This window comes from Ascidiella aspersa, chromosome 1, assembly GCF_963924565.1.
Source record: "Ascidiella aspersa chromosome 1, kaAscAspe10.2, whole genome shotgun sequence".
Classification (NCBI taxonomy): domain Eukaryota; kingdom Metazoa; phylum Chordata; class Ascidiacea; order Phlebobranchia; family Ascidiidae; genus Ascidiella; species Ascidiella aspersa.
In genome coordinates, this window is record NC_139447.1 from 11420695 (window position 1) to 11448158 (window position 27464).

The 27464-nt window shown below is 35.5% G+C and overlaps 2 protein-coding genes across 2 annotated transcripts; both read left to right on the forward strand.

Annotated features, from left to right (window-relative positions):
- The first annotated feature begins 2589 nt into the window (after nucleotides 1-2589).
- On the forward strand, nucleotides 2590-12416 carry LOC146167498 (uncharacterized). The gene is made up of 13 exons (XM_083389263.1): nucleotides 2590-2718; nucleotides 4023-4240; nucleotides 4399-4509; nucleotides 4586-4761; nucleotides 4912-5112; nucleotides 5221-5302; nucleotides 5743-5820; nucleotides 6047-6250; nucleotides 6608-6863; nucleotides 7906-8023; nucleotides 9906-10087; nucleotides 10754-10849; nucleotides 11794-12416. Exons 1-13 carry the CDS (start codon nucleotides 2638-2640, stop codon nucleotides 12256-12258), a joined length of 2268 nt encoding a protein of 755 aa, XP_083245389.1. The 5' UTR covers nucleotides 2590-2637; the 3' UTR covers nucleotides 12259-12416.
- A 2459-nt stretch (nucleotides 12417-14875) lies between these two features.
- On the forward strand, nucleotides 14876-26382 carry LOC146167499 (lipase maturation factor 2-like). The gene is made up of 17 exons (XM_083388966.1): nucleotides 14876-14985; nucleotides 15636-15800; nucleotides 15986-16080; nucleotides 17085-17200; nucleotides 17286-17398; nucleotides 17716-17741; nucleotides 18120-18272; nucleotides 19150-19288; nucleotides 19788-19913; nucleotides 20255-20360; nucleotides 20512-20584; nucleotides 21139-21324; nucleotides 21801-21855; nucleotides 22496-22609; nucleotides 23695-23912; nucleotides 25635-25749; nucleotides 26162-26382. The coding sequence occupies exons 1-17, from the start codon at nucleotides 14886-14888 to the stop codon at nucleotides 26227-26229; spliced, it is 1968 nt and encodes a 655-aa protein (XP_083245092.1). The 5' UTR covers nucleotides 14876-14885; the 3' UTR covers nucleotides 26230-26382.
- The last annotated feature ends 1082 nt before the right edge of the window (nucleotides 26383-27464 follow it).

A 27464-nucleotide genomic window follows, 5' to 3' on the forward strand; every position in this document is an offset into this window, starting at 1 on the left:
ACGATAACCTTCGCCTAATCTTTAAGTTTCCGTCAAATGCTGTTGGGCAAACAACTATAATTTGTAATGCCTGGTGCAGAGATTTCCCAATTTCCTTGAAGAGTTTGCAAAAGAACATTCCATCGTGAAAATGCTGTCTTTTCAAGTAGATCTTCACTTTTTTACCGTTGCGCCGTAAAAGGCTGCTAAGTGCTTTGCGGAGAAATCGTAAACGTATATAAAAAATATTAATAATGTAAAATTTTAACATTTTTTTATCTTTTATATTCGACAATGTAACAAAAAACTGCAAGAAGTTTAAAAGAAAAAGAAATGCCGGTACCAAACAATCGCGCTTGCTTCGCTCGCCAGGTGCGTCCGGACTTAAAAAGGTTAACAAACGCTGAATAGATCAACTATTAAGGTTAATGCCTTTCCTCAAAGTAGTTTTATCACATTTCATAAGTAGTATGGATGACGAGATGTGGACCCGAATTTTAATTTGCGCCAACACTTTACTTTCTCCGTAAACGTAAACACATCTTTAGGTGCAAAAAAAGATCCGAGGCCCGCCTGATTCACAGTTGTTCTAACATTTTAATAACACAACTCTTAGTTAACATTTTGTGCGGCCCGCGTAGGACTTTCTGAGTTTGGTTTTGGCACGCGACTAGAAATAGGTTGCTGCCCCTGAGCTAGCTTATGCACAGCGTATTTGCCAAACATTAGTAACGCATTATTAAATAAAAATCTAGGAATCATCTCGGCGAATGTAGTGACAAAACATTAGTCGAATACAAAACATACCTCGAGGAGTCAAAAACAAGCTTGGCAATGACAAACTAAGTTAGTTTAATTTTAAAACGGCTGATTTGTTAAATAATTAGAAAGTAGGTGCACTTATTCAACTTTTCTCTTCTTACATTTTGAGTTAAATGCTGTGGTATGTTGAAGGGTAGATTAAACTTCACGTTACGACCTCAAAATCCTATTTTACAAGGTAAATAAAAAACCTGCAGATGCAAAAATGTCAAAAGTGACCCACTGGTCCCACAGCTCACCTATACAAAGAGTCTATGACACTTAATTACATTTATTACATGTTTTTATATTATGTTTGTGTTATTTTGCGGTAGCCTAAATAATTTCAATTTTTTATATAGGCCTATGTATTTTTACTACTTTTTGTAGCCTCGTTTGCAAAATTAGGCCCTTCCCTGGTAAATATCCTTAGGCCCACAGTACTGTAAACCCAATTGATCTTAGCGATCTCCTATATATTTTAGGTACAACGCAATTTAGATACGAAATTATTTGTTGCTGTTTGCATTTATGGTTCGACTATGTGAACTAACGTTCGTTATAGAATAAATTCAACTTTTTTATTGATTTAAAGCAGTGCTTTTCAACCCGTGGGATGGTACGCACTTGTGCGGATGAAAAAAATTGTATTGCGGATGACAAACGTCGTGCGGATGAATGTGCGGATGAAAATGGTGCATGTTATTATATTTTTAACAAGGTGGGGCGCCTACTTATGCGTTACAGGTACAGTAATATAGTCTCGTATAGTGATTCATTGCAAATTAAGCTATGGATTTATTATCGGTCAAGGCTTAGGAACACGGTTTAATACACAAACCCTTTCATGGGTATTTCACAATTAAAACTAAAGGCCGCAAACTTACTGCGCTTGTTTCGTGCGGATGGAAATTTTCCGAAATAAAAAAGTGCGGATGGAAATCATAAAGGTTGAAAAGCACTGATTTAAAGCAGGGAGTCGAACCGTTTGACTTTTCCGGTTCAGGTTCGGTTCGGGTTCAATGAATTTTTTCGGAATCCGGTTCAGTTTCGGTTTCGGTTCGGAGGAATTTAAAAGTTCCGGTTCAGCTCCGGTTCAACCATCATTATTTCAAAACCGGTTCATAAAGTTCCGGTTCAGACAATATAATTTGCGTTAAATCTCAAAATGTGGGTCGATAAATGTAGAGAATAATCTTTGAATTGCAAGTCATTTAATCTAAGTTACGTGACGTATTAAAAAAACAGCAACTCAATATTGAAATATAAAAAATGAACAATTTTTTTAATTTAATATTCATATTTTATTCATAAAATTTCGAACATGGCGTAACTTGACTGTAAAATAGAAGTTGTGACGTCATGCAGGAGCGAACCGCTTTTATTTACAGGATCGGGTTCGGTTAAGGTACCTTCAAATTATTCGGTTCAGTTCCGGTTCGGCTTCTTAAAATCTTATAAAAACCGGTTCAGGTTCAGTTACGGTTCGGAAAAATTGACCCAAAACCGGTTCATAAAGTTCCGGTTCGGTTCCGGTTCGACTCCCTGATTTAAAGCATTTAAAAAAAAAAAATTCTAGTTTTGGGTATGACCTGCGTAGGGCCGCGACCTTTTTCAAATGACTTGTTTGGAAGACTGGTCAAAAGTTAAAAGAAGATATCACCATAATATAAATATCTGGTGAGGTCAGCACTTTTCCCCAACATAATTGTTTTGGCCCTACTACGCCACTTATGAAAGCGGTCATTGCTGTGGCGACCAGCGGTGGTTTGTTTTGGTTTACAAAAAGTGGGAAATACGAATGTTTTAATCAAATATATACAGAACCAATTCGATCATAGCACTGTGTCTTTGGCAATGAATTCTGCTAAGATGAAGTCCCTCTCCCCTATTTTGGAAAGACACACGCCGCAACATCCGTTACCGGACGAACTTAAAGTACAGGCGAAAACTTGCGTTTACTACAATTTACTTGAGTTATCCAAGTTGGGTATTATTGTTTTTGCACCAATCCAAACAGTTACTTGATTTAATCGAGCTATAATTGAATAAATATATATATGCAGTAATACATATATTTTGCAATGTGTAAGTAGACTTACAGGCCACTGTGGAAAGTATGGCAAGTGTGTGGTTTTTGACCTTAATGAAAGAATTTATTGCAAACTAACAAACGAGAATCAGTTCATAGAGTTACTTACTATGTACAATAAATTTACCTCTGAACGCTCGCGCGATCTGGACTCCACAAGTGAACAGTAAAAGACTTCTAATTTTTACATAAAGTGCCATCCCTTAAATCAGTGGTTTTAAACCTTCTTCATACAGACACCCGTTTTAACAACCCAATGTTACTAACGACCCCTTCCAAAGAGTCTAAAGCTTCTACACAGGAAGGTAATTACAGAATGCTCGCTAATGTTTTACGGGCTTGGAAAAGTTATTTTTTCTCTACTTAACTGACTTTGGTATAATGAGCACTGAGCAGTACGTGTACATTTCTTGCTCATTGAAAACAAAGCAAAAAATACTGCTCGTTAGCCTTCGGTAAACTTGATTCTGAATGGAATAAGCTATTAAAATGTTCTTATTTCACGTGAACTAGTGTGTCCAGCAAATCTTACTTTGCTCTTAACAGTCAATTTTGAAACTATCTCACAACTTGCTTCCTGAATGCTCGCTGTCAACAGCATTCCCCATTTTCATTGCAGTTAATTTTTTATAATAATTACATGGCATTATCGTTATAGTGATTGGTATTAAATTGTCTTCACAACCCCCAGAGAAAAGGCAAACGACCCACCCCGGGGGTTGTGACCCCCAGGTTGAAAACCACTGCCTTAAATACTTTATACCAATTGGCTGTAATTCAGTTTCGTGACAACACGATACAAAATAACAGGAAATTCTGAACAATGGACAAAGCACTTTCAGCAAAATGCTGACATTGACATCACACTGGCCAGAAAAAGGCAGCCCAAAAAAATCTATAAAAGTGCAGCCCGGAAAAAATCTAAACTGCATTCCAAATATTTAAACCACTTGTGTTGCATACGTTTACAGTGCAATAAGTGCATTGGAAAAATTAAAAATGCACCGAGGTGTACTTTTTTTACCTTTGTTGCACCCGGTCACACAGAATTTTTTGTCTGTGCACCCGCGAGATCTTGTCGATCTGCCATACTTTCCAGACTGGCTTACAGGTTGAATTTTTAAATGTATGGAATCCTTTTTGTTTAAAGGAAATGTCCAGAGATTCCACGGTTTGTCAATTTTGCGGAGTCAGCTATCTTATCCATCATGAAATAAAAAAGTTAGAAGAAAAAGTTGCCCAAATGGAAGCAGAACTTGCCGAAAATAAGGAAGCTGCTCTTCGAGAACCTAAACTCCGAGAGGAATTGGAAAAAAACAAAGCAGTAATTGAAACTTACCATGGCCTTTTAAAAGAAAAAGATTCAATGTAAGTTTTTTGCTACAAATTTTTTGTTTGAATCAAATTTTCGTACATTTATCTTGCTTAACTTTTACAAAAACACATGCAATATAATAACCTTTCAAAAATGTGTATGTCACAATTGGATACTGATTTACTCACCAAAAGATTTTTTTACTTTTTAGCATTGAAAGTATAACTCATGAAATCGATAATCTAAGAAAATCAAATACAGATTTGTTAACTAAATTTGAAAAAGAACAACTCAAATGTAAGGCATCAAATGAAAAGTTGAGGTAAATGGCAAATACAGTGTAATTAAACACCCTTGTGTCTAATATTATTTATACCTGTACTTTTATGTTTTAAAAGTAAAGTAAAATCAACAATGAAGTTGAGATGTTTGGAACTACAAACCAACACAAAGTCGTTAAGGCATGAATTACAAGAAATGAAGAGTAATGTATCAGAATCAATGGCAAAAACCAGCATACTTTTGCAAAAAGATCTTGCTTCCATAAAGTCAGCTACAACTGCTCAATCAAATGGTAGGAATATTGTGTGGCATACGTTTATATTTATTTTTGTTGTAATTAAAGAAAATTATATACAGTTTTCTAATTGCTTCAGAGTCATATGTAGTGTTGAAGCAAATTTTAAACATTCATACCTAATATAGCAAATTTAAATGTTTGTAGATAAAAACATTTTGGATCGTGAAAACGAGGCATTGAAGCTTCAAGTTTTAAAACTCAAAACAGAGTTGGAAGAATCACATAAAAGGGTTCAAAATGGACAACATAAGAAAGATGAAGAAATTGCGGATTTGTGCAAACAGCTGGATATCATGGACAAAAAATATAAAAGTGACCTTAAGGACCTCAATACAAAATATAAAGGTACAATAATGTGTTTTTAAAGCCGCCACAGAACTGTTAAAATCTATGATATTTTTTGTTGCTAGGTAATATATTTTAGTATTTCGCCTTTTGTTTTATTCTATTTAGAGACAACTGATATTGCTAGGTTATCCGAAATGAAAGTAACTTCTTATCAAACTCAACACGAACAAATGGAAAGCCAGCTTCGGTATGCCCTTGAAAAACATATAAATTATTATCTGTTCACTGAAAACTTTGTTCTCCATAATAAATTGCTATTTATGAATATGAGTTTTTATATATGTTTCTATCTACATTTATGTATTTATATTACACATAATTTTATTATTATTTGCATGAGTATCTAAATGGATAAATTGGTTTGTTTGTTAATTAAAAGCTAACATCCCCCACAACATTTACCTTTTGATTTTTTGTAATAGTAAGCACATTTTTTAATTTCAGTGATAACACTTAAATTCTAAATCTGTTTGTAGGTATATTATTATTTTTTGTATGAATCATACAACTTAGGTGTACTAAACCTAAAAATAAACAAGATGTTTAAAAAAATAAACAATACATGTATATATATATTTAAAAAATGAAAACACAAATTTATTACATACCAAAGTTTATTCTTTACAGAAAAATTCAATTTGATCATAACAAAGCTTTAGCAAAATTGAAAACAACTGAAGAAACTGCTGACAAAACAATTCAGAGGTTTGAATAGTAAATCTACAGAACTGAATTATGGATTACTGTGACTATATATCAAATAATATTATTTTATAATAGTTGACTGTTAATTTCTTATACTGTGAGCCTAATACCTAGACAATTTAACTTAGGTGGTTAATAACTGTTGTGTATCTGTGATAAACCTGTGAATTTTAAATACAGTTTTTATTAATATTTTTTTTTACTTTTTTGTGATACTTTTACATAGACTAAACAAGGAAAGTCGACAGTTGGAGAAAGAGTTTGCCGCTTGTAAGGAAGAGTTGCAAAAGTTAAATCATCTACGACAACAAACTCAAAAAGAAGCTGATGAGGTTAATCGAGCAGCACATCTTAATTCAGGCCAGATCGAACAAATGAAAGCCGCTCTGAATGAAGCAAAATCATCTCAAAAAGCATTGCAACAAGAGAGGTGAGTAGCAATAAGTATTTTTGTTTCAAATTTTGAATTAAAGGTTTTGGACTCAGTTAAATAAAATATTTGTTTAATACTAATGCTTAAATTCATAATGCCAACTTATAAGGTTAAGTTATGGAATTAAACATATTCTCAGCAGCATTTTATCTTTTTGTAATTAACTTTTTGTTTGTGGTATCACATAAAAAGTTCATCACAAAAGTTGTTAACACCATTCTGTCCGGTACACTTGCCAACCACACAAAGCTCTGGGGATCATTTTTTTATTATTTATAACGTTGAACACTGTTGTATTTAAATGCTTGAAGCCGATAGTTTTTGAATCTCACTTTTTCAATCATTTTGCTGCAGAGAACTTATGGTACAGTCCCATCAAAATCAAATTGAGCAGCTTCGTGAGAACTTTAAGAAAAAACTTGCAGCTGCTGACAGCTCGACAAATGCTCGAAAGGAACTGCAGGTTGCAGAGGAAAGGCATCGCGAAGCACTTAATGCACTTGAGCGCAAGTTAAAAGATGACTTTAGAATCACTTTGAGTGTCGAGGAAGACAAGCATGCCGAAGCTATGCAGGCTCTGAAGAGCCAATACAAGCAGGATATGAGAGAGGTTTCCAGCTTAATTTTTATATTTTCGGCGAATGATATTTGCTAAACGAATATTTTGTCAAAGCTTTAAAGCAGGGTCGCGGAGTCGGTTAAAAACAACCCGAGTCTGACTATGGCCAAATGTTCCATTTTTGTCGAGTCCGACTCTACAGCCTGAATTTTACCCATTTACGTAAATTAGTTAAGGTGGATATTCAGAAATTCATTCATAGTGGTGTCATATAATATTTCATCCACCAACAATACATAGTTAAAAAATATCCAACCATATATTCTGTTTCAGCTTTACAATTTACAGATTGCGGCACTATTAGTTTTGAAATTTCGTACTGCGCACGTCGGACTGGGGACTGGAGTAGTTTTAAACGATGTTACTCGAGTCCCGAGTCCAACTCCAGCAAAACAAATGGACTCCGTTAAGCCTCGAGTTCGACTCTGCAGCCCTGCTTTAAAGTTATACTACTTGCCAGGACTGGGGAGCCACCATAAAATAGCATTAGCTCCGGCTCCAGATCCGGAGCCATCAGGCAATTATTAAATGGCTTCGGCTCCAGCTCCGGAGTAGTAAAACTCATATCCTTTGGCTCCGGCTCCGGAGCCATCAAACACACACCCAATGACTCCGGCTCCAGCTCCGGTGCCACCAGTCACTTATTGGCAAGTTTTAAAAATTGCTTTTGGCCAAATAACGTTGGAGATGGAACAAAATATAATTTCTTAGCTTTAGCACCACAAATTGAAAAATGACCCCAGCTCCACAAAAATAATAAAAAGGGCTCCGGCTCCGGCTCCACAAAAATAATAAAAATGGCTCCGGCTCCGGCTCCAGCTCCACAAAAATAATAAAAATGGCTCCGGCTCCGGCTCCAGCTCCACAAAAATAATAACAATGGCTCCAGCTCCGGCTCTGGCTCCAGAGAAAATGCTTAGCTCCGGGCTCCAGCTCCGGCTCCCCAGCCCTGCTACTTGCAGTATAGTTTGTTGGCGGATGAAGGTGGAATGGTGCATTTGTTTAGTACCGATATTAATAGAATTATTTTCAGGTTGATGAAGAACACAAACAGCAATTACAACCATACAAAAACGAAGTATCCAGTCTAATGCAACAGTTTGAAATGGTGAAAATTCAAATGAAAGAACGATCGTCTGCTTTTGATGAAGGTAAATGCATTGGGTCGATAAACCATGGAAAAACCTCGACATGTTGTTTAACCATTGATGAAAGTAAGCCAAAACGATCCGGAACCGCGAAAGAATTGTTGTCAAAGAATTTAAAATATTATCATTAAACTAATATTGTTTTTTCACAAGGCCATGTCCCACAACTTTTTTGCCAATTTTTAGTCGATTTAATAACATATTTTTAAAAAATAGTGCGAATGTAGCATGTCACGTAACTTCGTAATCACAAGCCAATTTTATTGTTCTGTTATAGCAGAGGAGGGCAACCTGCCGACTGTGAGTCACGTGCGACTCTTTCTACGTTTTTATAAGACTCTTATATTTGAGTGTTTTAGGGTGTACAATAGGGTTTTTCAAAAAAACACTTTTTCGTCAAATTTCAGTGGGGACCCCCTGGAATTGTTAGGTTGCGTCTAAAAACCCCACAAACCAAATCACGTTTGGTTCAGTATTGACCTTGCTACGTCAATTTGAAAATTCAGATTTGGGCTAAAATTAAAAAAAAAATTGTCTTCCCCTAAAAAAAAGTTTTTTTTCTTCTTTTTTTGCATTGCTTTGCAATTGAATAGCCATAAATCAACCTGTTTTGCAGTAAAAAAGTGAGTAGTCATGGTACAAATGTCACATTTCAACAACATTTGTTAGGCTGTTTTGTACGAAAAATGGCTTAAAATTTTAAAATAAAGTAGATGCAGCACACATGACATCAAATCAATAAAATAGTGCATTTAGTCTTCACACAATTATATCAATTACTTACTTAAAGTTCAAAAAATGTGCTAAAAAGCCATTTTTCGTACAAAACAGCCTAACAAATGTTTGTTTGAAATGTGACATTTGTACCATGACTACTCACTTTTTTACTGCAAAACAGCTTAATTTATGGCTATTCAATTGCAAAGCAATGTGAAAAATAAAAATAAAAAATTTTTAGGGCGAGGATAATTTATTTTTTTCAAAAATTTTAGCCCAAATCTGAATTTTCAAATTGACGTAGCACGGTCAATACTGAACCAAACGTGCTTAGATTTGGTTTGTGGGGTTTTTAGACGCAACCTAACAATTCCAGGGGGTCCCCACTGAAATTTGACGAAAAAGTGTTTTTTTGAACAACCCTAGTGTACAATGACGATTTCATTTGCTATATTGCCTGGCCCAGAGTGACATCTCTTTCACTTATTTTGTAAGCTTCAACAACGTGATGTCATTATTTAGCAAGACCCTTAATCCGTTTCTACATAAGTGTAAGTTGTGTCTCTTTAAGTAAGAAATGCGACTATTGGTCTGGAACTAGTTGGTCACCCCCTATAGTTTTTTATTTGCCTGTTTTATCTGTGAAATGTCCATGCATTCTGTGATGATATAATTATAATAGTATTGTATTTCGACCAACGACAAATAAACCAAATAAGGAATTATATTTACAACGGAATAATACATAAACCTGTCACACCAACCAAGACATAAAGCTGTCTGGATCCTAACTGGCTGAAAATAACTTCTAGGCCCTGGAGGTTGGTTTTAAACGTCATTTGTGGGCTGAACTTGTTGATTGACTGTTGGGTATTATTATTGGTTCCGTTTATCAATCATTAAGGTATTAGTGAAGGTAGGGGTGGAGTTTAGGGTTAGATAGGAGGTTGTTTAAATATTATTCTGGCAATTTAGGTCTAAGGCCGATGCGGACAATACGGCAAATACTTCTCATTTAACTTTGATCGATAAAGTCTCTCAAACATACTTTAAAGACCCCACGGAATGGCTAATATTGCTTTAGTTTCTATCGGATTGTCACTACCTTAAAAACTGTGCTTTAACTGGATACGCTATGATGACCAAGACCTTATGCGTTAACTTGCAGAAAAGCAGAGTTTGATGAAAATGATCTCCCAGCTGGAAGAAAAGATTACAAAGCTGAGCAGCGAGGAAGACGACAGGGCAGCGCTGAATAAACTCGAACTTGTGTCCAACAGTCAGAAGTGCTCCAAACTGGAACAGGAAAACCTTGAACTTCAATCCCAAATATCAGCAATGAAGGAAGAGGTAAATAGCAGTGTTGTAAACAAAAATCCCAGTGAAGTCATTCGTAAAAATCCTTAGGTCCAAGTCAAGTTTTTAAATAAATAACAATCAAGTTCCAGTTCAAGTCATTGGTTGCCCAAGTCAAGTCAAAGTGAGAGCAAGTCAACTTCAAGTCAAGCCCTTGTCACAAAAATCAAACTTTAAATTATGAAAACTGGCAAAATCCTCCGATTATGCGAATTAACTCAAGTAAAAAATAACATAAACGCAACATATACCAAGCAAATTGTTTTATATGCAAAGATTGAAACAAATAACGCAATTTTATGAGTAATTGCTTAATGAAAACAATTTATTTTAATCCAAGTCATTTGCCCAAATAACTTAAGTCAAGTCATTTGGCCAAAAGACTTAAGTCAAGTCAGGTCATTTTGCTTAAAATACTTAAGTCAAGTCATTTGAAAACAGTAACTTAAGTCAACTTAAGTCAAGTCATTAGTGATTGACTTAAGTCATTCCAACACTGGTAAATAGACAAACATTGTATAACTGGACTAAAATATTGCTACACTTTGATCAACCATAGTGTGTTTTGAATGTTGTAAAATGTAAGACATTGCTATAGTTTTAGTTAAAATAGTCACTCATTTCGCAATGCAGAAATTTAACTGTTTTATTCCGTTGCAGATAAATGTGCTACAAACCACGGTTCAACAGGAATGTGAAGAGAGATTCGAACTGGCAGAGGCACTTAGCAACGCAAGAGAGCAACTAGTAAACAAAGTAATGAGAGATATATTGTTTTCTCATCAATAGGGACGTCCTATATTTTGTATTTCACCCGATAGCCGTTATTTTAGTGTCAATCTATAGTTTGCTATGGAGTTAGTTGCTATATTTCCTTGAATTGTTAATGTAACTTTTTTGACTAAATGTCTCCGCCGGTCAAAATTTTAATGATTCGGAATGATTGGCTAAAATATCTACATCAATTTGTTATGTAGTATCAAATGTATACTATGTACAATTGTACACTTATCGTGTTAATTGTAGTATGTTGTACATGTAAAGTTGTCCAAAGTAGAGGAAAGGGTTGTCCAACCCACGGTCTGCACAGTAAAATATATTCCGGACAGCCTCAGCTTAAGGCTCTTGCTCTAGGGCCAGACGCAAACTCTTTTGAGTAATTTTATGGATCATTTAAGGTAAACATTTTAATCGCATAGTCAATTTGACAAGCATTGTTTGGCATTATGTACCAGGATTAAGAGCATTTTTTCTGCTTGATGGGTCGTCGCTCCTTTTTAAAATTGCGTCACTATATCTCTTAAAAACTTTTATTTTTCTTAACTTTGTTTCATCCTATGTACAAGGAACAATCATCAGACCTTTGAACCTTCTTACTAAATAATTTTACGCTTAGTTACACTTTAAGGTAATAAGACCGCCAAACAATCAACAAGGTAGTTTTAATAAACTAAGAAAACTTATGGCTTCAAACAGGGCTATTGTATGACTGGAAAAGCAAGGTTCGTGTTGAAGCGTATTTCATCATTTTGAAATTCGCAATATCCTTAAATATTTTTACTTTTCGTGGTAGGGACCAACCAACAGTCATTTAGGATGCTATTTTGGTTTATGTCTATAGTATTGTAATAACATTAATATATGTTAGTTAACTGTGTGTTTTACCTGACGTTTCCTAATTTATACTGCTTTCGTATCAGGCTCCCGGATTGACCTTCTCTCAATCTTTCACCAGTCCGGTCTCAGTTCTCAACAGGATACCAACGCGTCATTCTAAGAGGGACCACGATCCTTCAAGTTTATCTGGACAAACGCTAAGAAACCTTGAACAGTCAACACCATCGCCACGGGGTCCCAGTCACACCCTACCTTCACTTCGTTCCCTGCCTGACATTTTACCAAAGGGTGATACCCAACATAGAATGCAAGGTAAAACTCATGGACCAAACCCTGCATCAAAATTCGTTCAGGACATTTCATTTGGAAGCACCGGTAATCAGCATCGAAGTCATAGTACCGGTTCAACTGGAAGCCCGCCAAGTTTAAACGGCTCTGGAAAAAGTACCAGAAGAACTACTAGCTTAAATCAGTCTAGATCTGCTGATAATGTAGACAATGTACGGAGAAGAATTGCTGCTGCAGTTAAAAGAAAAGATTATAATTAAAGTTATATTTTGTGTTATTTATTTCCATTCTTGTGTACTGGCCATTTAATATACTGTGCCAAACTTTACCCAACATTTTTATTAGTTGAAAATTATATTTATAAAGCAAGTGGTGGCGGGAAAGTAAAACACCTTTAGCAATGAAATTATACTTTTCATATTTATCAGATTACATTAAACGTTTCCAAATATTGGAGATTTATGTTGGGGTACGTTTTGTTGTTCGTTTGTTAGTATAAATTAGTGGTCCATACACAAACATTAACTTAAAATCCAAAAAACTTATATTTTTCATAAAAAAAAGTATAAAAAACAAATATTTTTCGGCAACCTTGAGCGTTAAAAATGGCACACCGGTTGGGAACCACTGGTATAATTACTCGGAATGCGCACCACTAAATACTTACTTTGCTTTGATATATTTGACCGGAGGAAAGTCAGTACGTCAAATTTAAAGGCCAAGTAAAAACAAAGCCTGCTATGACCACTACTTTTACAACAAAAGATCCTATACTGATCTGCAGTCCTGCACAACAACGAAATTGTGAGCTACCAACAAAGAGAAAAGCTGTAATATGTTAACAGGTTCTTTTGTTTAATTGAACAGGCAGACCGGAAACACCAATTTTAGATCTAGAATCTAGATAAAGAATAAAAATTAACGAAAGATTTTTGGGTTCTTTCAGAAGTATCAATAAGAGATTTCCGGTCAGCTGGTGTAAAAATTAATTGGCTATCTAAGTGGTATAATTTAGTTATTTTGTTGTCAGTTTGTATTTGATGTCACTTTTTATTTTGGTTGTGCAAATAACAAGGCAGAACAATTTTTGTAATTTACTCCAAAGCACACAACACAAATTGTTTAAAAGCAATAAGCAGGTATCTATCAGCCACATAGTTCAGACTGGCTTGCTGGGTGCAAGTGGCCCAGTCTGCAATCTATGGTGGCCTACCCGAGATTTGGTATGTGTACACTCGATTTTGTTAATAAATGACCTAAGGTAACATGCCCTGAACTTAAAACCCCTCAGGTTTGCATATAAACCACGATTGCACCTTGCACAACGCAGAAATGTGTAGGCTGGCCCGAACCCGAACCGCAATTTCATGACCGGGTTTGAGCTTATAACGAGCTGCTTGCTTTTAAATACACCATGGAACTTGATTTATTACAAGTAACAATTCAATAATTATTCTATACACTATTGACCAACATTTTAGATTTAACCCAACTTCTATTGTATTTAAACCAGAACTTTATGAACCGGTTTAAAATAACAATGGTCGAACCATAGAATACTCGAACCGTTCCTGAACCGAAACTTTTGATTTGCTTCGAACCGAAACCTTAGTTTCAGTTTTAACTATACCTAGAAAAAAGATAGTAGGATTCTAGACCAGCGCTGAAAAATGGAAATAACTACTACAAAAACTGCTAGCTTTTGGCATAGTTGTCGCAAAAAGGCACTAAATATATACCAAATTTCCCAAGTAATCATGTTTTACTAAAGCAAACACGAAATTACCAAACAAATAACACAAACAGCAAAATGTCTTTCATTGCATTTCAAGGCTAGGTTTCACGCGACAAGATATTTTTCGCTTCGCAAGCGATTCGGCGCGACGACATGCGTCGCGTCGCGTCATTGGTTACGCTTAGATCACCCCATCCGTCAGAAATCAGTGCAGTTCTAAGCAAAAAGGTCTACGACAATCAGTGCATTCAAAGGATCAAAAAGTCCGACTTTTAGACTTTGAGGTCTTGGACAATGTACCAATTTGCATTAAGAAATGTGCATAAGAAGATTAAGTTTAACAATACCTGACCCAACCAAACCCAAACGCTAACCAGCGCCATAACCCCAATAATGTGCGATAATTTAATAATTATAACGCTTCAGGCCCCAATACATCAATTTGTGACGTAATAATCTTAAATACAATGGACGAGAAACCATCCGAGTTTGGGCTTTTTTCCCCAGCATTTAAAGAATTATTAAAATAACGCACATTATTTGGGTTAGGATTCGGGTTAGCGTTAGGGTTTAGGTGGGTCAAGTGTTATTAACCCTATCTCATATTTTTTGTTATCTTTTCTGAACTTTTAATGAATATTTTTAATTTATCTTCGCCGGGAGTTTACCTAAAGGTCCAAATCAGTGCATTGCCAGGACCTCAAGGTCTAAAAGTCTAGACTTTTCTGCCATTGGATGCCCTGATTGTCGTAGACCTTTTTGCTTAGAAATGCACTGATTTCTAACGGATCGGGTGCTTAGATCAATGGAAGTCGCGTCGCTTGTAGTGTAAACGGGCCTTAACCCAACCGTATTCCGAAAAAAACTTGAACCTAAACCGAAAAAGTTAAGCGGTTCGACTCCCTAATTTGTCTTAACTACTTTATAGTCACAGCAAAACATTCACTATTCTCTATGAAACTTTCATAGATATCAGTGAAAACATTATGTTTTATATGCTTGATCGCACAACGTGAGAAAACGTTGCGGTTGAGTGGAAAATAGTAGGAAGCGTATGAATGAACGTCAGAAGTAAGGAATGAGCGGTTTCTTGCAGGTTTGTCTTGCAACTGTAGCACGTTGCAAATTCGTCAGTGAAGAAGTGAAAACAACATGAAAGCTGATAAAACCGCCCGGACGAGGGACCTGTTCCTCTTCTGGATAGGGGCAGTTTACATGTTCGCATTTGGCTCAATTTATACACAAATACCAGGTAGAACCTTGTTATTTAACGATATTACTCGAATAAAATCACATAGCTGTGTTGTAAACAAGTCATTCTAAAACTATTTAAATCTTAATCAAGTTATTTTTATAATAACTCAAGTCCAAGTCATTTTTTTGAATAAATAGCAAGTAAGTCTAAGTCATTAGTGTCCCATGTCAAGTCATTATTAAAGATTCAAGTTAACTTTAAGTCAAGTCCATCATAAAAATAAAACCTTAAACTGTTAAAATTGGTAAACCTGTTCGATTATAAGCAATAATTGATTAAAAAATAACAAAAGTGCAACGTATAGCAAGCAAATGGGTTGAATGTGCAAAAAAGAATAACTCTATTAGAAAAAAATGCTTCAAGTCATTATTTTGACATGACTTACTTCAAGTCATTTTTCGAAAGACGTTAGTCAAGTCGTTTCTACAATAAGATTTAAGTCATGTCAAGTAAATGCACTAAGTAGGTCATTAACTTAATTTATTACAACACTGTCATATAGCATGAAAACAAAATACCTTAAATGGGAGATACCATTTTAAATAGCTGTTCATTATATTTTCTTGTTTTGGTTACTTAAAAAAAATTGTTGGCAATAAAAACTAACAACCTTATTTAATTCCTATACATTCATTTCTGTCATTTAGGCTTATTTGGCAACAAAGGAATATTGCCGGTGACCAGTTTGTTAAACTCTGTCAAAGAAGAGAGTCAAGCAAAAACTACTGAGGAGCTTTACATGCACACACCAACGCTAATTTGGTTCCTGCCATTTAATTTTGACATTGGCTTAGAGTTTATTGCACTTTTAGGTAAACCTATTTTTGTTTGCCCTAGTTCACTTGGATAACTTTGTTAAACCTTGATTGTTTTTTTATCAGCTGATTTGTACTGGAGTTTAGCATTTAATAAAAACTGCCATCAAAGCATTTTTTGTGTTGTTGTGCAACACTTGTGGCCTGTGGGTGGCCACTAAAAATGTTTTTTTTGTTTATAGGTACTTTTGTTTCATTTCTTACCCTGTTTTCAAGGCGTGTAAGAGTCGCCCCAGTGTTTCTTGTGCAATGGCTTTTGTATCTATCACTATACAAGGTTTGCATTTACCAATTTAATTTTCTATATGTGGTTTTATTTAGAAAATTATGCAGTTTGTTAAAACTGCATCTTATTTGCATGGCGCTATATACCTTAACATTGCAGCAAATTTACCCCAAATATATAAACATTATACTAAAAAACACAAAAACATCATAATATGCCATTGTGGCAACAATTTTGAACAGGACCTTAACATAATTTAGTCAATTATAATGGATCAACTGATTGTTGTGTTATATATTGCATATTGATGTGCTTCATTTTTGCTTAAATACTTTGTAACAAGCCAGCACATACAGTATATAGTATACCCCACATTGCTGTAACTAAACAAGTCATTTTAAGTTACCATTAACAACTAATTTTTTATTTGGTAAACCCACTTTATTCTGAGCAGTATTTTAATTGGCAAACATCAAAAGCGAAAAAACAAAAAACAATTTAAGATTTTTTAATTTTATATTGTTAAAAATAATCCACTTTTACTAAAATGTGTCTAATTAACGAACTCAAATTTTAGTTAAGTAATTTGCATAATGGCTTAAACTGGTATTAAGCGATTTATCTAATTGATTTAAGTAATGACCAGTTATTTTGCCTGAAAGATTAAGTCAAGTCATTGGAAAACAGTGTCTAAAGTGAAGTCATTGCTTCAAGCCAGAGGTGTCCAACATGAGTCACCTGATAAAAAATGGCATGCAAGCCCCCCAAAATACTAAATTTGTTATTTAGCCAATTGTTAAGAAATGCTAAGTTTGTTATACAGCAACTTGTCATTGTTTATTCGCAATACAAAACAATCCCAGCAATTACGACAACAAACAATTACTTCTTATATTATAACATTATACTGTTTTTATTTTTTGTAGAAAAAGGCTTTTAATATTAGAAAAAATATAGTGTTTGCTAAACTGTGGCACGGGAGTTTAAGTTGGACACCCCTGCTTTAAGCCATTACAACACTGATACTTTACAAAGTATTTTCACTATTTTTTCAGGTTGGAGAAACATTCTTGTGGTTTCAGTGGGACATTCTTCTATTGGAAGTTGGTTTTCTTTGTGTTTTAATTGCCCCTCTTTGCAGTAATGATTCTGATGCTGAAACTGGTGTCAAGTAAGTGTTCATTAAGTTTGCTTTTGTCTTTTTTTTGTTTCTTTACATTGTACATATTAAATTTTATGACACATTGTGCATTCAGCTTACACAGGCAAATTCCATTCTGGTTGGTCCGCTGGTTGCTATTTCGCCTAATGTTTGCTTCTGGAATTGTAAAACTGACAAGCAATTGTCCGACTTGGTGGAAACTCACAGGTTTATAAAGAAGGGTCTATTGGAATTAAATTTTAATAATTAGTTACGGTACTTTTCAATTTTAAGACCGTTTACAAACACTCTTTTATAACATAGGTAATAAATTTTTGATGATTGCATGCGTATTCTCTGTTTAAATGCACTTCATTAAAAACATAATTTGGTAATGTAAATACTTTATGTGATTCATTTTGCTTTTTTATGAAAAACAACTAAACAAGTAGCTTTTGCTACCATTACTCATTTTAATGACCAGCAGTTGATACTTTACTTTGTAAGGCGTTTTGCAAATTAAAATGTCTGTGATTTTTTTGCAGCGTTGAATTTCCATTATGAAAGCCAGGTATGATCAACTATTGTTCTGTTCATTTTTGTTTGGATATATTTTTCCCATGATTGTAAAGTTTTGGAGCATAATGGTTGGAGGTTGTAGTAAGACGTAATAAGAATATCAAAGCCCATACAGAAGTAGGTATCATTTTGGACGTTTCGAATAATTCTTTTTGAAAATGAATAAAGAGTTATTCGAAACGTCCAAAATGATACCTACTTCTTTATGGGCTTTGATATTCTTATTACGTATTGTAAAGTTTATTTTTGAAGTTGTGTGTTTAACTTTGTGTTAATGCCATTTAATTGCCTATGTTTGTTTTATGTTGTTTGGTTATGGTTGTTTTAACCAGCATTGGGTATATATGGAAAACTTAAATTTTGATTCCAGTGCATTCCCACCCCCCTTGCCTGGTGGGCCCACCAACTGCCGTCCTGGTTCCAACAGATGTCGGTTCTGGCCACCTACGTTATCGAAATTGTGGTCCCCTTTCTCTTCTTTTCACCCCTTCGGTTTTCCAGGCTTCTGGCTGGATATTCTCAGGTCAGTAAGAACGTCAGCATACAAAGACATTCGACTGGTAGTGTATTACCCTAGACTACATCTTGCATGGTGTTTAATAATACGACTCAAAATTTTGTCGTATTTTGCAGGGCTTTTCAAACGTTTTAGTAATGTAATGTTCATTTTAGGGGTTTGTTTTGCTGTAGATTTTCCATTAGCTTATTAAACAGAAAATTAAAATTTTATAGATGTAACACTTTGTATTGTACCGAGGACCATGCTTTAGTGTCGTATTTATTTGCACTCCAAAAAATATTTCATAGTGTTTTACGATAGTTTTTGTCTGGACTAATGTGGTTCTAAACAACACCTAAATAAGGAATCTGTGCAGTGTCACCATAACTTGCTGATCATCCAGGCGTGCCTTTGTTTTTCAGTGATAAGTTCAGTAAACCATTCAGGCGTGTAACCTGTATTCTGTGGCAACTGCAAAAAAACTGTATTCTGTGGTTACTGGGGCCAGAGCTATGCACAAACGTCACTGTGTTCACCTCTACGTGACATTTTAAAACAAAAACAGCGAAAACCCAACCAATGGCTATTTCGATCATGTACTCGATTTAACTACCTGACTGTCTCTGTTAAATTTTTGTGCCAGTAGGTCTTAAATATGACTCAGAAGCGGTAACTGTATACAAGGCAACTGTATACAAGCGTTTAGTGATGTGCACGATCGTAGCATTTTTCTCAAATGTAGTAAGAACATGCACTGAGGCCAACAAAACCGCTGCTGTAATAACGTTCAACTATATTCGGTATCATTCAATTTCACACATTACAGGGTTAGCTAGCTTGCACCTCAGCAAAACAAAGGCCAACTTGCTGGTTCATCATCCACATCTGTTTGTCCACCCAGGTGTTCTTGATGGTGGTCATTGCGCTCACCGGAAACTACAACTTCTTTAACCTGCTCACAGCCGTCCTGTGCCTTTCCCTGGCCGATGACGACCACATCGCCTTTCTTACTCGCGGCTTTTTGTGGAAATCAAGCGACGGTAGAGAATTTACTTGTTTAGAGTTTCTTGCGCATGGCGATTTCATGTGGATCCGCAGCTGAGACCATTCTTTGAATTAATCCCATTTGCTGCCTAGGTTATTCTCCCGGCAAAATTGGGCTCCTACAGCTATTCGATTGCAAGTAGCCATATATTTAGGAATATGGTTTGCAAGGGTGGCCCACCTTTTTATTTCCATGCACCATTTTTTAACTTTTTATTCAAATGCGCCACACAAACTTTCAGAATATAAGTAATACTAACAAATGCTGCTATGTTTAGCCCAGAATTAATATTATTAAATCAATTTTAGATATAAATTGTTTAAATTTCTTTTGTACAGTTTTCTAGAAATATGGTATTACGAGTTATATTGCTTTACTGTTTGACCAATTCGTCATTGGTTAAGCCACCTATGTAAAGCATACTGACTTATTAGTGCAATTATTTTAAATGAATCTAACATGGATTTAAACAGGACCCTTTTGTTGTTTTTCAGAACCCAAAGTCCCAAATTCTAAAGGCCAGGGTTCATGCGTGGAAAAGTGCTCGAACCTTGCCGTACTGGGCGCCATAGCCTTCATCTGCTATCAGCTATCATCCTACGACGAGTTCTTCAAACTAGGTGGGCTCATGCAATAAAATATGTATGTGTTTTATTATAGTGGCGAAACATACGGTATCATACATTCGAAAAAAATGCTTTGTGATTCAGAATAAAAATGAACCGAAGTTTAAGGTGACCGCCCGTTCACCTAAATACAACGTTGGCCAAATTTGCAAAGACTTGGAACACTATAGTTTAGTGATGTGCCTTTACTTAGCGATTTAATGACGCTCGAACTTATGTCAGTAGAAGTGTGTGTGAATTAATGCTGACTTAAAATACAACACGTGTTGACTTAGACCACAACTAATATTCCGGTTACTGCTTTCTATAATATTTGTGTTCAAATCTTTTCGAAGAATTTACTTCCGAAGATCTCAATGCGTTTCTTAAAACATCGCTTCCGCTTATCACTTGGGGTGCTGTTGCCCTTTTCGCCTGCAAGGTGTTCTTTGTAGTTTACAAGTAGGTATATTTTACCCTTTTTTTGATAAACTTTTTTAAGATTTAAACCTTGCAATAGGCAATAAAGTATTATCTTTGAAATAAATTCCGCATGGTTAACGTTATTGGTACATTTTATGCCCGACCGAAAATAATTTGTCGCTTTATCCAGTTCAATGGACCGCAGCATTGTGAAGGTCGTTCTTATTCTGCTTCCAGCACTCTACGTGTTTTCTATCAGTCTGGTGAGTTTTACAATTTCGTCAAATCTCGAACCTTCACTTTTGACCGAAGTTTTGAATTTGATGAGCCTAACTTTGAAAAATCTTTTTACGCTAAAAAAAATATGCAGTTGCTGATATATGCAGTTGCACTTGTAAAAGATTTACAGTGGTCGTTAAATTAATTTTTAATACAAAAATGCTTAAAAAGGTCACGAAAAGCTTTAAATAACAGTGTGAATGTCGACATTTTACACTCATTATGATATTGCGTATACCTTCCTTATTTGTAAACCAGAATGCCCTGCCAAATCCGCCGTTCGTCGCTCCTGAAGTTTGCAATGCCTTCTTCGAATTAGTATATTTATAATATTAATATTTTTATTATATGTAGTGATATGTATGCCTGTTCAAAACTGTCAGTTGTTTATCTTTGTTGATATCATAATATCCAAAAAGAACCCTAAAGGTTTAAATTAATTGAAATTCGAAATACTATACAGTTAGGCCGTATAAATATTATCAGTAATGCTATATATTCTTCTTTCACCTGCCCTTACACCTTTTCTTTCTTCTAGGTACCCTTCTCAACGCTGGAGTCTGGCTACAGCGGCGACCTGTGGCCGATCGTGAAGCGCTGGCACGCCGCGAGCAACCGCTTCGAGCTCGTGCACTCCTACGGACTTTTCCGACGCATGACCGGGGTCGGAGGTCGGCCCGAGGTGGTCATCGAGGGAAGCAACAGCCCGGACGGACCCTGGAAGGTTCGTTTGATATTATTGTGCGATTTGAAATAGATTTTTTTCGTTAAAGGTATGCTGACAGTGAAAAATGGAAGTTTGCATTTCTAAACTGTATGGCATGCTTCACGTTTCAGTTTTGCACTTGATGTGTGTTGTCGTTTGTTCATAGTTTTAGGAGTACTGTCTTGGTTTATAATCCTAAATACCATTGCATTTATAAATCTAAAAGCTTTCTTAGTATTGAAGCATAATATTAAACCTTAAGTGTATCAAAGATTCAAAGTAACTGAGATGACGGCAATTTTTGTTCAATATCCTACTCCCACTGCCAAACTTTACTCACCGTAATTAAAGCCTTTGCTTGTGTCAAATATAAACAGAAATTTTTGTCAAACAGACGCACATAGTGAAGTTAAATATTATCGTCTTTAAAATTTTCAAATTTTTGACATGTTCACACGTCTAGAATACCCGCTTATATTGATGTCTTCCTACAGGAATACGAATTTGTGTACAAACCCGGTAACTCAAAGAACCCGCTGCGATGGACAGGTATGACCTTATTAAACAACACAACTACGTCAATGTATCCGATTTAAAAAGTCAGGTTACTGCTATTGCATATGTTTGTTAGAAACCAAGCGTTTACAATTCGGCAAATAAAATCGAACAAAAACTGAATTTAAACCTATTCCTAGTTGTGTACGTGGCATTCAATTTTGTTTTCAAGCATATTGCAATTCCAAAAATCAGATTTTAAGGAAACTTGACATGTACTATAACCAAAAATTATTAAAACTTCATGTGGAGTTACGAAACCCAAACAGCTAAAAAAATGTTGTCTAAGGATATGTGTACCATACAAGATTTCCATGCCGATTCAAAGAGGCCTCCATTATTTTGTAGAAATGGCACGATTTTAATTTATCTCTTTGGTCGTTAAAGATCAAATTTTAACTTTTCATTTATAGCTATGTGTGCAGGATCCAATATACGGATAAAATCCAGATGTGTAATAACTCGTTAATATATATGAGACACCAAAAGCCGCAATCTAATCTTTAACTACCGTTTCAAAAATTGTATACATTTCTTATAAAATAAACCCACGGCTTTCTTAAAACGAGCACCAAATAACAAACCAAAAACCCCCTCACAAAATTGGATTAAATTATTGATTGTTTTTTTTCAGGACCTCACCAGCCGCGCCTAGACTGGCAGCTGTGGTTTGCGGCGCTGGGAAGCTACCAGCACAACCCCTGGTTCGTCAGCTTGATCCACCGGCTCCTCATTGGCCAACCGGACGGTGAGTCTCAAGCATAGGCGCCGAAAAAAAAAATTGCTTTACAAAATGCGAGCTCTTATATAACAGCGCTGTTGCATGTTATCACTGAAACAAACCATTTCGCTTTTTAAAACTTCCTTCTAGCGCCTTTAGGCTGAGAGGTGTCCATTTTTTTTAATGGGCAAAAAATTGTGAATTTACGTATAATTTAAAAAACATGCGTTGGGGGTTCTTCGGTCTCCTGCCCATATGGTAACTCGGAAAAGTTTTAAACACTTTTGGTAAACTAAAACTGTGCTACAGGAATTAATTTTGCACATTAGTTGAAAACTTGGTCAAATTAAAGACTTTGCAAAAGTGTGTAATTAACGTATGATCACCTTCGTGTTTAAAATAGAAGATTATCAGTTACGGATCAGTCTTTTGCTAAACTACCCCTATTTTAAAAGTTCGCTGCAACCATGGGACTGTCACAATAACAGCCGCTCGCAGGGCTTGAAAAAAAAATATTCTAAATATTACCTCGCACAAAAAGCTGTTTATTCGAATAAACAAAACAGGTGCAAGATTAGAAACAGCGTAGCACTTTAGCTAGTACTACTAAAAAAAACACACAGGCCTGTACTTATTTTAAGTCTATACAGGAAAATGGATAATTCAAACTCTAGCATCTCCTTACGACTCGACTCATTCTAGAATTCCCAAAACTGGCCTACCCCTAACACTACAGCTATATTGATATTTTCCAACGATTCCTCTCATCGGTTTACTAGTGCAGTCACGATTCTTTCCAATGTAACAACTTTTTAACTACTGTAATGCGAACGATTCGCTAATAGCAAGTAGTAAAGCATAATGTATGCTTTATGATGTCACAAGAGACATCATAAAAAAACTCTATATTATCGAATATTGAAGCATAACTAAAGACTATAATGATGGCATATGTTTAAAACATAGTCTAATGTTTATTACTCTTTAGCTAATGTTTAAAAATCTAAAGACTATTTCTCATCGCGGATCCTTTGAAACTGCTGTACGGGCCCCAGTTGGTCCGCGGACCGTAGTTTGGGAAACGCTGCTGTAATCAATTTCAATTTGCGCAGTGCTGGATCTGCTCGACACCAGCCGGTTGCCTTTCGGCTCGAGCCGACCCAAGTACGTGCGGTCTCGTCTGTACAAGTACAACTACAGTCGATTGAAGAAGGACGGCTCGGTGCCGGTCGCCTGGTGGAAGCGAAAGTTCGAGAAGGAGTACACGCCGCCGCTCACCGACACCGAAACACACATGCTCGAGTTCCTGAAGTACAACAAGCTCCTACCGGTAGGCGACTCGTCGTGTGAATACATAGAATCCAATCACTGAGGTCTATTAAACACACTAGCCTTTATTTTGTCAAACCACATCTTAGAAACTGCTAAAAGTATGTACTGAAAGCAGTCACTATCGTTTTGCAGTAACCTTACAGATTGTATCATCCATTCGGATTTTATCTAAAGTGGGGGAAACCTCCCTTCTCTGCGCAATGTCGTGCTTAAATATTTGTCCCTCATATGAAACCTCTTTATTAGCCAAGGTAAAAATTGATAATTTTGAGGTCTACACAAATGATCTAGCGGTGCTCGTGATACTTGACTAATCTGATGACCTATTTTATGTCATTCTACGGTTCTCTCATATATACAGAGTGGCCAATAGGAAATCCCCTACAAAGATTGTGATTGTGTAAAAAGAACACATCTTGGACTGTGCTCAGAGCCATCCTGAAACAGCTCCATTGTGTCGGATTGTACGAGGCAACACCTAGCTGCTTAACAATTTAGAAGACTTAACAGAAATTTGTTGAGGCTGACTTTAACAGGCAGCCGTTACCGACTTTTTTATTCGCTTTCCACCTAATTGCTTTTTGTTGTCGCTGCTTACATCCTGATAACAAAACAAAACATTTTACTCAAATATACTCGAGGCCAAAATTGATTTCCTAAAGTCTATTCTAGATTTTATCAAGGTATTGTGGCTGAAAGAATAAAACATTACAACACCTGCAAAAATAGACTTAAAGACTACTCGCTTAATATCTGAAAAGCTTTTGCGCACCACTAGAATGATAAACGTGCAACACAGGTTGAGGGCCACTGGCTTAACGCGACTTAATTCGTATTCATTTGTTACATGAAAGGAGATTTTCTTTCAGCGCGAAAGTATGTAGCTATGCTGGTAAACGAGCGCGTTTTGTCTGGGAAAAAAGTCATTAGTCCGTAAACCTAATTTTATCGAATTAACGAGTTTAAAAATGCCAAAGCTTTGTGTGCTGTTAAAACGCATCCTTGTAACCATAATAGTTAGCGCCTTTTTATAACTTTCGCCGGGTAAACTATGGCTAAATGATGTCAAGATCCCAATTTATACAAATTTTGCATTTACGAACATCATATATTTTACGAACATCATATATAAAAGGAAAAATTCCACTTTCCACTTTAAAGATATGCGAATTGTTTGAAGAGGCTAAATCTTTAGATCAGTGTTTTTTAAGCATTTTTGTGCTCGTACCCTTTGAGCTTTCAAGAAACTTTCACGTACCTCGTACAATGGCTGACAGAAGTAAATAAAATTGTAATAATAGGAATTAAACTCAATGTATTTATAACTTATACGATGCATAAAAAACATTATTTTAGGTTCAACAAATTTACAACACACTAACAATCAGTCAAGTTACTAATGGCGTTTTTGTTGTTGCTTTTTGTAAATGATCATATTGAAACGAAGTTCTTTCTTAAAAATAGACATAGACATATCATCTACAAGACCATCCACCAAGTTACTTGGAAATAAAAAGGGCTTTTTAATTGCTTGGAGCTAAAACCACCCATATTACAAAACTAGCCCATCCTAGCCATAAATAGAAAGTAACTTTTTACGTATTCTTAGTGCATAATTTTACACTGCATGTCGTACCCCCAGTTTTGACGCTTCGTACCCTTGGTTAAGAACCCCTGCTCTAGATGGACTTCAGTTAAAACTTTTATTCTCTTTTTTTAGGTTGAAATAAAAAGGAAGGCCCCTCCTGGTAGAGTGGAGAATGCGATCGTTGCCCTGAGAGCTTACCTGAAACAAATCAGTCCACCGGTGCTTCTGTGGTCGCTCTTCTTCACAGGTTAACATAGGTGTTTTATATAACAGTTAATGTTCAAACCAAACTGAAATGAGAATATAGTCGGTCGTTTGTTCATTTTTTTCAAATCGAAATATAGCCCGCCAAAAAACTTGAGAATTTTATAAATTTAACATTCGTATTATAAAATACCTGACTTATTTAGTTCACGTTTGGTCTTAATGGTAAAATTTCTAGTTATTTGATTTTTTATTTTCATGGATTTTTTTATTCCAGTATAACGTTTGGAGTTTTAGCGTAATGTTTGGTATTTTAGTTTGATATGTTTCTACTTTTGCCGTAAGCCAGTATAAAATCTGTCATCAATTTTTATTTAAAATATAACGGTCGTGTTTTGTTTTTGTGTTTGCCAATATTGTTCAACAATTTAGAATTCTGTATTTCATTTTTTCAGCCCTAACATTGTCGATTATCACTGGACGACTGTTTGGCGCTAGTCAGCGGAAAGAAAAAGCTGAGTGATGTTGTCAATCTTGTCAATGTTCATTGTGGTTATACGTCTATCTTATTTCAAAGTTCATTGTGGTTATACTAACGCGCAACCAATTCTGCACCAACTACACAAAGTGCCTTCGATCGTGTTTGTCGCAATGTGAAAGAGTTCTAATAAACGGGTGTCACTGCTATTTAAAGTTTTCAGACCAAAAAGCATAGCGCTTTTCCTATTTACATGTTATGTTAAGACATGTTCGTTCGCATGGCATTTATGAAGAAAACGAATTGTCTGATAAATTCAAATACAAAAATAAAGAATAACAAAAAACTAAAATAGAAATTATTACAATAACACCTTCAACAACCATTTGGTTGCAAATACACAAAGATTTTACACAAAACGCTTAATTCTATCCGCTATGTAGTGAGGTCATTTAAATGTCGTGACATTACGACAAAGTAGTTCGCGTTGTGTAACTGCAAAATGATAATATATTTTAATAAAAATTGCCAGTAGTGCGGTGAACAAATATGGGCTAACAAGTTTATTTTGCACTATACGTTATACCAGTGGTCCCAACCTTTTTTTGCTACATTCCTCCCTTTGCTCAATTTTTGAACTAGTCATTCCTCCCCATAAGACGAAAAACAAATATAACGCAAAAAATTGTGGCAATTTGAAATATCAATTTATTTCACATTACAACTCAATGGGAAATTTGCTCTTGTTTGCGCCCTAAAAGTAGTTGTATACGCGGCAACGCAAGTCATCCTCAACACAAAGTTTATATTTGGGTTGCTCTTATTCTGTTCCAAATGTGAACCAGATCTATATTATAATGGACGGTGTTCATCTTGGTTATATTGTAGTTTAGTTTTATAAAGTATAACTAACTATTTACCATATAATGTGCTTATTCGGTAAGAATTAGAATTTGTACCAACAGTCTAAATCAGTGGTTCTCAACCTTTTTTAGCTTACAGATCGGTAAAATTTCAAAAAAAGTTTTGCGGACCGGTGAACCTTCAAAAATCAAAATCAACTCAAAATGAAATTACGACAAAAGTATATGCAACTTAATGCAAATAAGGGAAACGTCAAGCAATTTGCTTCGGTCTTTTTGATTACATAGGCGTTTTACGTACAACACTTGCACCATTGTGACGAACAATAAAGTCCCAAGTAGACTATTAACGTTATGTTGCGTCACAAAGCAGCAAATTACGGAACTGTCGAAGTTCTACATTTAATGGACAAGCTT